Raw genomic sequence first — 14,633 nt, 5'->3', positions numbered from 1 at the left:
AGGAATATTATTGGATAACCTAATAGATATTGTTTGCTCTCAGAAACAAACTCACCCTTGGCTATAAAATGAATTCCTATCAAGCAAATTGCACTTTGCTATTCTACTTCCACATTAAGAGTCGGATATTGTTATAACAAGGGAATTTTTGAGTCAGAAGAAATCCGATACATCATCGAATCCAACCACCAAATTTTACAAATAGGGAAACTAAGGCGCAGATGGACAAAGTGGCTTATCCAAGATCATGCAGCGTTACCAGTGCGGCCATCAGGCTTTACATCCGTATGGTCGTCATCACAGTCAAGATGCAGAACACTCTCACCACACCAAAAAGACCCCTCGTGCCCCTTTCCAGTGGGTCCCCGCCCCGCACCCCAGTCCCAGGTGATCTCTGATTTGCCCCTGTCCCTGTAGATTGGTTTTGTATGTTCTGGAACTTCATATACATTGACCCAAAGAGCATAAACTCTTTTAGGTCTACCCTTGTTCACCAGGCATAATTCTTTTGGAGATTCTCCCATATTGTTGCACGTATCAGAAGTTCTTTTCTGTTGCTGAGTAGTATTCCCACGTCTGGCTATACCACAATTTGTTTATCTAGTCAGATGTTTACGGTTTTTGGCTGTTATGAATAAAGCTGTTAAGAATGTTCATGTACAATTCTTTATGTGGACGTATGTTTTCATTGCTCTTGGGTAAATACCTAGGAGTGGAATGGAGGATCATACAGTAAGTGTACACCTAACCACGTTAGAAATCTGGTCTCAGACTTTTTTTTTTTTTTTTTTTTGGTTTGGGGTGTGCATAATTGGGTTTATTTATTTTTTAATGGAGATACTGGGGAATGAGCCCAGGACCTCGTGCATGCTAGGCATGTACTCTCCCACTGAGCTATATCCTCCCCCTGGTCTCAGACTTCCAATTCACCACTTTTTCTATGCTATCATACTGTTTCCTTAGTTCATTATCATTTGCTCAGATGTGAGTATTTCTGGCAGCCTTAGAGCAAGCTGGCCAGTCCCATACCAACAGTATTCCATCTCCCAGTCCCCAACTAGGAGTACACTCTTCCTTTGCAATATTAAGTGCATGATCATCTGTCTATGCTAAGAAGCACAAGGAACTTCAGAAATTCATGGCTCCTGAGCTTTGCTGGTTCTCTTCCCTTGTTGTTTGGATAATTACAGCAGCTAACAGAGCAGAGGCTTCCACCTAGGGATGGAATATGCTCCTGACTAGCCGGGCCCTTTATATCGAGGACCTTGGAATGAATTATAGCTAACATTATAACCTTATTCATTCTCATTTAAAGCCTTGTGAAATGAGCTTATTAGAATGAGGAAGCCTTCTGTGGCCCTTATCATGAAATCACAACACTGATCTGTTGTTCAGGAAGCTACCTTTGTCCTACGTCAGGAGTCATGGGGGCAGCATCTCTTATACAGCACGTTAGGTAAGAATATGGAGTCTGGCCCAAACGTCTGGGCTGAATCCTGATGCTGCCACTTGCAGCTGTGTGACTTTGGGCAAGTCACATAACCTCTCCGACCTCTGCTCCCTCATCTAGAAGATGGGGATAATAACGGCACCTACCTTGCAGGTTTGTTGTTAGGACTAAATGAGTTAATGTTTATAAGGTGCTGAGAGCAATACCACCCCATATGACTCCTGATTTGGGCTGAGGGTTTGAAAATCTTGAACTTACTTACTTGATTTCAGGAAAGTGCTTCTACATTCTAGATAACAGTAGCTAATGTGAAAAAAAAATTTATTACAGACCACTTTTCTCCCTGCTTTCATCTTGAAAACCTCCCCAAATTTCAAAACAATAAATGAAAAAACACAATCAACTTTTCTTCGTGGGTCTTGGTGGGAAGACTTCTCTGCATCCCGCCCATTTGTGCTCACCTGCGGGTGCCCGAAAGCCTCTAGAGATGCCCTTCTTGCTGATTTCATCCTCTCCTATGCTGGTTCCTCTAAGCTTATTTCCAAACAACTCAAGGGACCAGAAAGTGTGCCAGATCAACATGTTCTCGACATCCAGTGGCCAAAGGGGATGTCTGCAGGTTTACAGGTAACCGAAGTGGTTGCCTACTTTCAACCATCTTTAAACCATGGCTCCGGAAACCCGAAGAATATAATGTGGCTAAGAGCTGGGAACGCATGCTGAAGTCTGTCTCTGGGTCCCTTTCCCATTCTTAACCTTTCCTCTATCCCTCCAGATTCACGGACACCACTGGTTTCTTTGCTCCTTCACTGTGCTGCTGGTGCTGCTCATTTCTGAAGTCCACGTGGCTCCTGGGTTCAATGATTCCTGCTAAAACCCTTTTTATTTTTTCCTATCTCAGCGGCTGCTTATCGCACCACGAATTTATCCCCTGCTGTGGGTAGTTCAGAGGAAGAGAGAGTGTTTCCATTTGCAGCTAGATCTTCCTGTCCAGTCATCCATGCGTCCATCCATCTACTTGCTCAAGGTCAGCATCCCAGCTGGGCATTCTCAATCTCCCACATTTTCCACTGGTTACTTTTCTGCTCTTTTTGAACCACAGAGTATTCTTCTTGTCCTCCAACGAGACAGACTACCCAGTACAGTTTCTGAACTGTGTTCCACAAACCCTGTGCTTGAACATAGCCCAACCACTCTGGAGCCAAACTCTGTGTGATCCAACTGGGAATTCCACATCCCAGTGGTGAACTTGATCACCCTGGGTGACTTATGTCAGCTGCCACAAGAGCTCACCTGGGGACCTCTCTGAAAGGAGTCTAACTGCATGTGCCCAGAGTCCTCTAGGTGTTTCCTTTAATTATCCTTAAGTCAAGAGTCAAGAACAGTCTGCTCAATCCTGACAGTCCAAGAGGTGTTAAATAATATTTTAAATTATCAATTACTTCAGAGTTTGCAAACCCCTTTTTTCAGTACCCTTCAAGGAGCATTTCAATTAATCCTTACCCGAAGCCTGTGGGGCAGCCTGATAACAACAACAACAACAGTGCTTACTGAGCATTTGGTACCCGCCAGGCCAGGCTCTCAGCACTCTGCATATGTTAACTTAGTTCTCACAAAATCACTATGAGGTGGATGCTCTATTGTCCCCTCTTCACGAATGAGGAAACCACAAAATAGGGATGAAAGGATCCTCTACCCCATGGGGACTCCGGATTTTGAGACTCAACCCTCCCACCATCTGCTGGGTGACTGCGGCAGAGGCTTGTCCTCTCTGTGCCGCCGCCAGGTGAAGACCAGAGAGGGGAGCTGGGAAAGAGCTCCGCAGAGGTGACGGCAGAGGGACGGGTTGACCACAGTGCTGTGCTAGGAAGGGGGCAGAGGTGGACACAGGCGTTCAGCTCAGGCCAAGTCACCGAGACCCATCTTCAACCCAGGATCCCACCCAACTTACTGCCAGAAGGGACTTCACTTTCCAGCCCTCCCAAACCTACCAGGGAGGGCCTCCCAGAACAAGCCCAGCACATGCTGAGAAGCACTGTGCAGGGACACAGAAGTTGAGACCACTGTTCTTGGACCCAAATCAGTTTCATAGGTTCTCAGAGGCCCTGCAGAAATCTTGGTGTATTAACTTGTGATGGAAGGAAATCGAGGCCCAGAAATAGCAAGCACTGTGGCCAAAGTCACACAGCAAGCCAGACAGACTACCAGGCCTTCCAAGCTGTGGACGTTGACTTTTTTTTATAATCATGCTGCCTTTGCCGTGTACACTTTGCCTTTTGCATCTTCCCAAATCCTCAGATTATGAAAACAGGAAAGTACTGTCTGCACAGCCCTTCAGATCTGCATTTAAATGCAAAAGATGGCAAAGGCAGTCCGGAAGTTGACAGCATGAATACAGGGACGTGCTGGGGCAGGATCAGGATCGGTTCTTAGAAAACAGGTTCCCAGCAGTGCAGTCCATGTACACTTCCTCCATCCCTCAGGCGGGGCCATCCCTGGGCCACGCAAGAGTTGTGTATGGGGTGAGACCCTGGGCCAGCGCAGGCCAAAGGCATCCTTGAAGGAAAAGGGAAGTCCCCACATTTCACTCTGACCACCCACACTCTGTGTGGCCTACGTTCTCTGTAGAACTTGTAATCACTGCCTTGCTGATTCTTTTTGCACATTTTTAAATGGTCTCACTCAACTAGAGGGCAAAGTCCATGAGGGCCAGGACCTTGTTCACCACCACATTCCCTATATTAGAGCAGAGACTGGTACCCAGCAGCTATCAATATGTATTTGCATGAAACAGAAGCAGACTCACAGACACAGAAAACAAACTTATGGTTACTGAGGGGAAAAGGGTTGGGAAGGGATAAATTGAGATTTCAAGATCTGCCGGTACTAACTATTATATATAAAATAGATAAACAACAAGTTCATACTGTATAGCACAGGGAACTATATTCAACATCTTGTAGTAACCTATGGTGAAAAAGAATTCGAAAACATATTCATGTATGTGTACAGCATGCATGTATGTATGTACAGCATTATGCTGTATGCCAGATATTGACACAACATTGTAAACTGACTAAACTTCAATTTTTAAAAAAGGAATTTACGAAAAAAATACATATACATTTGCATGAATGAATGAAAAGCAGCTGGCTGGCTGGCTGGCTGGATAAATGCGTGGGTGGATAAGTAAATAGGTGGGTGGGGGATGGATGGATGGAAGGACGGATAGAGAGATGGGTGGGTGGGAAATGAATGGATGGGTGGATTGACGGACGGACAGATGGAGAGATAGGTGGGTAGGTGGGTGGATGGAAGGGATGGAGGGAGGGTTAAAATGGGGGAGGTCCAGTTCCACTGCCTTTGATCTGGTGAATTATCTGGGGGTAGGGCAACAGCTACACTTTCAATCATTAAATATTCACTGAACAGTGCATTGTGTGTTAGGTACTGCACTAGGTACACACTAGGAAAGGCTACAGTGTAGGAGGCAGGCAGAGTCTCTGCCCTCACAGAATCCATGCTCTAGCAGAGACACAGATGATTACACAGTGATCATCACACGGCATGACAAGTGCTACCATGAGGGGTGCACAGGGTGCCAAAGGAAGGCTTCCTGGAGGAAGTCATATCTAAACTGAACCTTGAAGGAAGAGTCGCTGTTAGCTGGGTGAACAGGGCTTGGGATGGGGGTGGATTATTCCACACAAAGGGAGCAGCGTCAGCATTAAGCCAGGTAGAAGCAGGAGCCAAACAGGTTTGAGGAGCAGCTTACAAGGTAGACCATCAGGTGTTTGTTTGAAAATCAGCCAGTGGAGCCACTTTCTTCTCCTCCCCCAGGGCCTCCCCCTCAGCAGACATCTGCTGTTTTTCCTCTACCTAGAATCATCCAGTCCTCCTTCTTCTGGAAGGGCTTCCTGATTTCCTTTGAGGAAATCCTCAAAATTCCCTTCCACCATTCTCAGTCCATGTGGTTCATGGGAAGCTGACCCTACCCTCCAACCCCTGGGCGTGGGCAGGAGACCCAGGCCTAGCCACTCAGTAACAGTGTGTTAACGTGGCCTCAGTGATGGGGCCCCAACCAGGCCAATTAGAGACACCGGAGTTTTGCTGGAAACACTGGGAAGGGAGTACTCACTTTCCACTAGGGGGCGCTGAGCTGATAGGAAGTGAGCCTGCAGCGGAGGTGAGGGTGAGGAGTGGGGAGGGGGCGGTCAGGGATCATCTTTGTTGCTACAGGGAGACACCTGTCTGATCATGAAGACACTGCTGAGGAAAACAAAACCAAGTGGGGGAGGGGATGGGTGGATGGGTGGGTGGATGGATGGAAGGAAGGACAGATGGAAGGAAAGAAGGAAGAAGGAAAGAGACACAGAGGAGTAGGAAGGAGGAAAACTGAAAAAGGGCAGGATAAACCGAGGCGGTGCTGTTCTGCTGCCTTTGGTCTGGTGAGTATACTGAAGGGGGAGGGCAGCTACACCTTCAAGTATTAAATATTTATTGAACAGTTAATTATGGGCCAGGCACTACAGCAGGTGCTGAAGACACCATCCTGTGGGAGACAGACAGGGTCTCTGCCCTCAGAATACACACTCTACTGGGGAGACAGACAACGAAACAAATGTGTCAGCCTCTGAGATTCAGTAAATTGCCACTTTTACACTTGCCAGGTTGTACTGGATGCCTGTCTCTTGCTACTGAATGAGGCCCCTAGTGGCAGACTTCCCTCCCTGCTAACCTCCCCACCACCCATAACAATCCTAGTCCCAACTGGCCCAACTAAGCACATGACTCACAAATACTGACTGGCTGAACAGGGGCTACTCATCCCATACCCTGGCTTCCTGCTTCTCTGCGGCCAGAGATGCTGTTCCCTCTGCCTCCCACTCCAACCAGGAAAGACCACTGTCATTCATCTCCAAATCCAACACCATCTCTTCTCTGCTCATGCCATGTCCATATCCCCACTAAAAGGCTTGTCACATCTCATCCTTTGTACACAGCGACGGTCAGTAAACACACGCTGAGTGAAGGCATGTCTCGGCAGGAGAGCGGACAGGGGAGAGGAGGTTGTCTAGCGGGAAATCTCGTCCCTCCAACCCCCATTTTTCTTAGGACCACTGCCACCCCTAGATGAAACTGGGCATATGCCCAGCAGGCTGTGACAGTCCGGCAGGGCCTGCCTTGTCCTGAGTCTGAGACATGCCCTGGTCTCCCGCCCAGGCAGGCATGGCATGAAGAAGGCTGAGAGGAGCCTCGAAGTTCCTCTCGCTTCTTCGTACCTTCATCTTACAGATGAACATTGAGGACCAGAGTCCAGCTAATGTGCCCTGGGCCAGTGTTTCCCAAAGCATGTGATGGGTACTGGCTGTGTTAGCGAGGTGATTTTCAGTGTTACAGACATGTTATTAACTCTTTTGAATTCTCTTGGACTCTTCTGATAATATCAGGAGGAAAACCAGGCATCGTAACCAGAAAGTGTTCAAAAGAAATCCCTAGTAACGAGGCATGGGATTGGGGTCCAGGGTACTCTCAGCAACCGGGCACAGTGGTGCACTGTTTGCAAAGAGGGCCACAGTGGTTGCCCCACGGCTTCAGGGATGCGCATTTGCATTGTCACTTCTCAAGCAGTTTACTTTTCCATCCCACAGCTCTGGGCTTGGGTGTGACTTGACTTGGGCAATGAGATATCAGTAAACGGGACACAAACAGAGGCTTGGAAAGTGCTTGCCCACTGAGGTTTTCCCACTTTGGGCTCTGTCTTACATTGGCCAGGAAACTGTAGCCATGTCAGCGGGCCCAGCTGAACCTAGCCCAGTTCACCAACCCACAGAATCATGAGCAAATAAAACGGCTGTCATTTTCAGCCACTGAGTTTTGACATAATTTGTTATCCAGCAATTGATAACTGATACAAAGGCCTTAAGCAAGGCTTTACTTCTTTGTGCCTCAGTTTCTTTATATGTAAAATGTGTGTTAATGAAATAATTCATATAAAGTATCTAATACAGTGTGAGATACATTCTGGCCAGAGATGTTACTATTATCCCTGTTTTGACAGTAAAGAAAATGAGGACCTAGGACAATATGGCCAAGCTGGGAGCCAGCTGGGAGGTCGTGCAGCAGGAATTCAAACCCACATCCATCTGTGGTCAGTTTGCTCTGCTATGATCCTGTGTTGTCTCCCCTGGTGAGAATTCCCTTCCTCTTCCCCGTTCCCCATCTGCTTTGTTAATTCCTACCCATCCAGAGGCACCAGGCTTGATCAGTCTTGATCACAGTAGCCTGCCTGGAGCCAGCACTTTGCTGAACCCTCAGTCCATCTCTCACACACACACATACTCTCTCTCCCTCTCATTTCTTCAGTCAGCAAATATGTACTGATGACTGCCTACTCTGTGCCAGCACTGCCCTATGGGGACAGCTCTGGGGACACCGTGGAAAACATGGCGTGGCTCCCACAGGGTCATGGTCCAGGTGCCCTCCCCCGAGTCCATGTATCTGGCACATACTAGGCATTGTCTCAGGGGCTATATCACCGGTTCTCAAGTTTACTTTTGTCTCCCTGTGCAGATTCTAAACTCCTTGCAGGCAAAAGCAGTTTCTTTCATTTATTCATACAGCCCTCCCTCCCTCCTTTGACAAGTACCTTGGGAACAGCAAGGGTGTACAAGACACGTCAAAGACCAGCTCTTGAAATGTTCACTGCCTGCTGCTGTGCCTCCTGCAGTGCTAAGTCCACAGAAAGCAGCCCCAAATACTTGAATTTAAATGAATTTCTGGACAACTACTAAAAAACTCGGTGCCGTCAACAAATGACCTAGCAGGGGGTTGCTGTTGGCACCGCCACGTTCTCACTTGTCTGCAGCAGGCAGCAAAAGGAGGAAGCTGGGGAGGGGCTGGCCCTCCCTTCCCCACCGGCTCTGAGGCCCTCCCCAGGCTACTGTGAGACAGGAAGCAGGGACCCCTTGCCCGCCTGGCCAATGGCATTTCTGTCCAGCCACCCTGCCACATGGCCCACAGGGACAAATGTGCATGGAGCATCTGCTGGGTTCAGGGCACCGTGCTGGGCACCGGCACTGTCCTTCTGGTCCCTGACAACCACCTGCCCTATCCACCCTCCACACTGGAGAAAGGTTCTGTTGCCAGTCCCCCGTTCCACAGGTGAGCCCGAGGGCTGAGGTGACTTGCCCGAAGCCTTTGGGCCTCAAGTGCAGAGCTTCTCACCAAGATCTGACTCCAGGGAGTGTGCTTGCCAACTGAAGAGACAGGGCAGAGATGTTCAAGGTAAGATAAGAGGTTTTTAAAAACTGCTGTAGGAATGAGAAGCCCAGAGGTGACAGCTTTATTAAGGTGGTGGAGTTTGGTCTAGATTTGAAAAATGAGACAAAATAGATAAACAACAAGGTCCTACTGTATAGCAGAGGGAACTATTTTCAATAGCTTGTAATAACCCATAATAAAAAAGAATATATATATAAAACTGAATCACTATGCTGTATACCAGAAACTAACACAACATTGTAAATCAATTATACTTCAATTAAAAAAAAAAAAAAAGAATGTGACACAGACCAGAAGAGGAAGCAAGAGGGTGGTTATAGGCAGGGGAACTGCAGGGGTGAAGAAGCCAAGTGGGGAGATGTATGGGGTGAACAGACAGCAGCCAGCAGAGGAGCCCAGCTGGAGCTCCAAGGCCCTGGACGGGGAACACCAGGTCCAGCCAAACCCTCTGCAGAATTCTGAGAAGAAACATCTCATCTGGCTCTCAACCTGGCCCATTTCTCACCACGCCCTGCCCCACACGGGAATGCATGAGGCCTGTTTCACCCTCCCGAGGAGGCGCAGACAGTGATGGTGTCAGGACCATGGGAACTTCTGAAATGCTGGGTTTCTTGGTTCTCTTTGTTCTGAGCATGCATTATGTATCTGATCTCCTTTCTTTTTTACTTTTTTCTTTTTTGGCAGGGGGAGGTAATCAGGTTTATTTAATTTTTAGTTTATTTTTTTAATAGAGGTACTGGGGATTGAACCCAGGATTCATGCATGCTAAGCATGCACTGTGACTGAGCTATACCTTCCCCATGATGTCCTTTAATTCTCACAAGGGAGTGTGATAAGTTGGCACTATTATTTCTATCTGTCAACTGGATTTGAACCCAGGACGCTGGCTCCACAGTCTGTGCTGTGAACCACTGGGCGAGTCTCCCCGACTATCCCAGCAGATTCAATCCTATGTCTTCTCAAGCAGCAATTCTTCCTTTACCCTCAGCAATGATCCAATTAAAAACTGTCAGGGCTCGACGTTTTCCCCTTAACTTGGGATCAAAGAAATGTGTGTTTCAACTTTTATAGATTAACCTCTACGAACCAGCACCCGATTTTACCGATTTGGAGACTGAGGCCCAGAAGCACAAATGCCTTGCCCAGAGCCCCATCACAGGTCAAAGTCTGAGGCAGGACTTCCAACCTGAAGTCCAGGCTCTTGGGCAAAGGCTCTTGGCCCCTGAGGGGTCCACTACCCACTGGCCACACAGGACGTGGACGTAGAAAGAGAACAACACCAAAGGGAGGGGCCTCCTCACAGCCTGCAGCTCTTTCTCGAACCGGGGATTTTCAAGTATAATTTTAGCAGTAGAATCCTCCCCATTTAATGAGAAACTTTATGAGGAATCGCCACATATTTAAAACATAACCGTTTTACTCTGGCCTGACTGTCTTAGGGGTGGAGGGCCTGTAGTGCGGCTGCTGGGCCACCCCACCCACTCCCCCAGGCTGTCTGTGGCTCCCCTCACTCCTCCTCGAGGAATCTCCTCGAAGCACAGGCTGTAATGTCCCCACCGTACCCAGCGTGCTTGTGTTCCCCAGTTACTCACCTCCTTGGATTCCAACACCCATCCCAAATCCAGTTAGATCTTGCCACCAAGCAGGTAGCAAGATCAGTTCTGGGCCAGACTATGATATTCTGAAATTATTTCTTGGAGACAGGAAGGCACATTCACCGCCCCTGCCTCATATGATCCTCAGAACAGTGCTCCATTTTGCAGATGAGAATACTGAGACCCAAACAGCTACCTGCCTGCCTCAGCTCCCACAGTTAGTAAGGAGCGGGCCTCAGCATCAGTGTGTCCGACCAGACCTGAAACCCCAACCAGCCTCAGGAGATTTCATCCCACACTCTCCCCACTTCAACTTTGTGTCTTCTGCTTTGGGAGGTAACGCACTCCCACAGCTGGCAGGTAATCTGAATCTCTGTGAACCTTTACAAACTAAACCTGCCTGGGGCCCCTTCCCGAGATGTGCAGAGTCAAGCTGGGGCTGTGAGTCGTTACTTCCCATCGCAATGACCCGCGGTCACTCGGGACAAAGACAGAGCACAAAGGCCCAGGGTCACCCCAGATCTCTGGTAGGCTTCCATCCCGCTCTGGGCACAGAAGAAAAGGGGCCCAAGCCCAGACAGCAGCAGAGCCCGAGCAAGACTCACCGTGTAGAGCTCGTTGGTGACCTTCAGCAGCTCCTCGTGCATCTGCAGGCCAATCTCCTTGCTCTGGAAAGTGAAAGAACAAGTGTCAGAGGGGTGGAAGGGTGCTGGCTGCACTGACCAACTTCCTTTTCCACACAGAAAGGGCAGCAATGCTTGGGGTGGGGTGGGAAGACGTGCAGATAGCAACATAAACCTTGCTGATCCAGACCTGAATTCCTCCACTCACAACCACGAAACAAATCCACAGAGTGAGGCTCCTCACAACAGGAATTCCCGGGCCATGTAAGTTGGGGAACCATATACATCCCCTTGGTAATTCACAGGGACATCACATTAAAGATTCTGAGACGCACCTGTCCATCTTGCTTTAATTCTGTGTGTCCTCAGCTGATGTGCCCAGAGTGTGTGTCCCTAGCTCTATAGTCATTAACATGTCATGAAACTGGGGTTCCAAAGAACACGGTTTGAGAAATAATGGTCTAGCTTCTCAATTCAGTGAGCAGCTCAGGTAAGCAGACAGCCTGCTGGAGCATGAAGCAGGGGTCTGGCTCCTCGCCTGGCTGTATCGCCAACTGGCCACATGGCCTTGGAACCTAAGTTCTATAAAATAAAAGCACCTATAAAATAAAAAGCTTTAAAAAGCTGCTTGAACAAAATGAGACAGGTTTTCTTACTGTAGGACTTTGCAGCAGCTTTCATCCCCTCGTGTGCACGGACTGTCTAAGGGGGTTGTAGGGTGCAAGTTTCGTTGACCTCAATCCAAACCTCGAGGTGACGTGTGTATTTAGTATACTGACGGACATGAGTCAGAAAACAATGAACAGGAATACATATAAACACAACATTGCAAATCGACTTCTGTAATTTAAAAAAAAAAAGAAATTCATACAGAAAAAAAGGAAAAGAATGATCTCCCAGGTTCCCTCTAGCCTGAAGAGTTCAGGATTTTGTTATTTTGCTTATTATTATTATTGTTATTGTTATTATTATTATTATTATTACAGTCAGCCCTCTATATCCATGTGTTCTACATCCAAGGATTCAACCAACTGCAGATGGAAAATATTTGAAAAACAAATTCCAGAGAGTTCCAAAAAGCAAAACTTGAATTTGCCTTGTACTGCCAACTATTTACATAACATTTCATTGTATTTATAACTATTTACATAGCATTTACATTGTATTAGGTATCATAAGTCATCTAGAGATGATCTGAGGTATGGAGGAGAATGTGCACAGTTAGATGCAAATACAATGACATTTTGTACAAGGGACCTGAGCATTCATGGATTGTGGTACCCCAGGGGTCCTGGAACCAATCCCCCATGGAGACTGAGGGATGACTTGTTATTATTATTCTGGCGGAGGGGGAAATAAGTCTCCCTGTTTGCCCAGGCCAGCACAGGAAACTTCTGTACGGAAAATGGAAGCCCTGATCTCTGCTTACTGACGCTGAGTCATCCTGTCCTCTCTCTCAGCTCCGTCAGCCTCAAGCATGACCAGTAGCTGACTGGCAGAGACCTGCCTTCCTCTGACCCCTGCACGGGTCAGAGCCCCGGACTCAGCGGCAGCCGAGGAAGGCTCAGTACCAGACGCGATGCTTTCCCTGTCTCCTTCTCCGGGCGCACAGCCATCCTCACAGCTTCTGGGCCTGGAATTGCCAAGAATCCCCCGTCTGAAGGCAGCCCTTTCAGGTGCCAGATCTAACAGACAGCAGAAGCTCTGGGGCAATTCCAGAGATCTGTTTAGACCTCCCTCCAGCTCTAGAGACTAAAGAAAGGGGACCCAACCCAAAAGCACAGCAGTGTCTCGGCAGCCTTTCTGTGCGGAGCTCCGGGGGAAGCTCCAGTCGCATCCTGTGCCTCTACAGAGGTGCTCCATGAACCCGACCAGCCACCCGCATCTCCTTCCGTTCTCCCTGACTCTCAGCCTGCGCTCCTCCCCTGACACTTGCTTCGAACTCTCTGACGCCCTCCAGCGGTCTCTTCTTGGTCCTCCATCTCATCAGCATCTCTGACACCCAAGACCTAGCTTCTCACGTATGTATTTTTATGGTTTAGTTTTACTGATAGGTAATAAACGTACATAGTTAGAGGAACTCTAACAGCCAGCAAGGTAAAAGGAGAAAAGTTTCCCAGGCTCCCAGAACACCACCCAGAAACAACTGCTATTAAAAGTTTCTTCTGATACCTTCCAGAAACAGCCTCTGGATCTACAAGTATACTTTAAACTAGCAGATGTCTTTTTTTTTTCCCAACACAAATGGCAGCAGTCTATACATTCCTTTGCGTCCTGCCTTTTTCCACCTAACGCTGTATCTGAGGAACTTTCCCTTCACAGCCCCTGGAGCTCCTGCACCCTCCTTTTCTGACTACTACTTGGGGTTCCATATACCAGATGTGTCGCAACTAATTAACCAGCAGGTTGTCACCAGTCTCTTAATATTCCAATGACGCAGTCAACAGTGTTGTACTCTGTCACTGCACACATGGGCAGGGACCCCTGTCAGATAAATTCCTGGAAGCAGCTCTACTGGGAAGAGTCCAGCCTTCTCAGCCCTGCCCCAGCCGGCTCTCCACGTGCTCCTGACTTCAGCCCCTGCTTCTCGGTAACCAGCAGCCACGTCATCATCCCCATGGCTCTCTCTCCTGGGCTCCGTCCTGCATGACCTCAAAGACCTGTACCTTCAGCTGCTGCAAAACAGTGCGGTCTGGATGGCCCTCATCACATCCAACTCAACTCATCCAAATGCAAGCTCGTGAACTTTCATCTATCTCCTCAAGTTCAGTCAATGGGATGATATTGTGCCGGGCATGGCAACTGGAAATTTGGAGCTATTTTTGACACTTCTTTTTCATCCCTCCTCCTCAGTCCATCCTGCCTTCAGACTGCCCAGTCCTTTGTTGTACGTAGCAGACCATGCCGGTTCCCTCCCCACTATCCATCCTCGCCCTTCCTGCTTCCTAATAGAGTCAGAAATGTGGCCCTGTGGTCATCCCTCCAGCTGAACTCTTCCAAGGATGTCACTGACCCCCATCCCAACCTGAGACAGTGGATTCTGGTACGTGTTGTTAGTCTGGGGGTGAGCACGTGACAACTGCATGGAAGAGGACTTAGAAGGTTAAGGTTAAGGGTAAGGTTTTAGCTTTTCTACTGAGTCCTAGAAAAAAGCATGGAGGCCCAGTTGTTACCAGCAGGCCTCTTAGGACCAGGAGAGGGAGCAGCCTTGGGTGGCACAACAAAAGAAACCTGGTTCCTAATGACCTCCCAGGAAACTGGCTGAACCGAACCCAGAGCCTACCTCCTGGTGAACTTCCACTTCTGTGGCTTTACTGGTTAAGCCACTCAAAGCTGGGGTTTTCTGTCACTTGCAGCCAAGAGCAACCTAACAGATACATTTCCCCCCACCAGTCCCAGAGGAAGCAATGCCATCGCTGTAGGACCCAGATTCCTGAAGCTGTCCCTTACCACAGTCCTGACTCCTGTCCCTGATTATGCATGCCCAACCCAGGGTAATTTCATAGAAAGCTATGTCACTGTGTCCCTCTGAAGCCTTCTCAGTGCTTGCAGGTTCCAGACCCAGCTCTTCAGCTTGACTTTTGAGGCTCTCTGTGACTAGCATAGACTTGGTAGAGAGTGGACAGGACTGAGCTTTGGAGCCATGGAGCCCGAGACTGGATAGGGCTTTAAATCAGCTAA

The 14,633-nt window shown here is 48.3% G+C and overlaps 1 protein-coding gene across 5 annotated transcripts in view; it reads right to left on the bottom strand.

The window, feature by feature from the left end:
- SRGAP3 (SLIT-ROBO Rho GTPase activating protein 3) overlaps positions 1 to 14,633 on the bottom strand; it is a 288,661-nt gene that overhangs the window by 67,025 nt on the left and 207,003 nt on the right. For all 5 annotated transcript variants that reach the window (XR_012499859.1, XM_074344421.1, XM_074344420.1 and 2 more), the window contains one exon: positions 10,935 to 10,997. Coding sequence is in view for 4 of the 5 variants with exons in the window: in XM_074344421.1 (XP_074200522.1) it covers positions 10,935 to 10,997 (63 nt within the window). In the remaining variant the exon portion in view is untranslated. The remainder of the gene's footprint in view (positions 1 to 10,934; positions 10,998 to 14,633) is intronic.

Source organism: Camelus bactrianus, chromosome 17 (genome assembly GCF_048773025.1).
Source record: "Camelus bactrianus isolate YW-2024 breed Bactrian camel chromosome 17, ASM4877302v1, whole genome shotgun sequence".
NCBI classification, from domain to species: domain Eukaryota; kingdom Metazoa; phylum Chordata; class Mammalia; order Artiodactyla; family Camelidae; genus Camelus; species Camelus bactrianus.
Note: the sequence above shows the minus strand (reverse complement) of the source record. Positions and strands in the feature narration are given on the sequence as shown.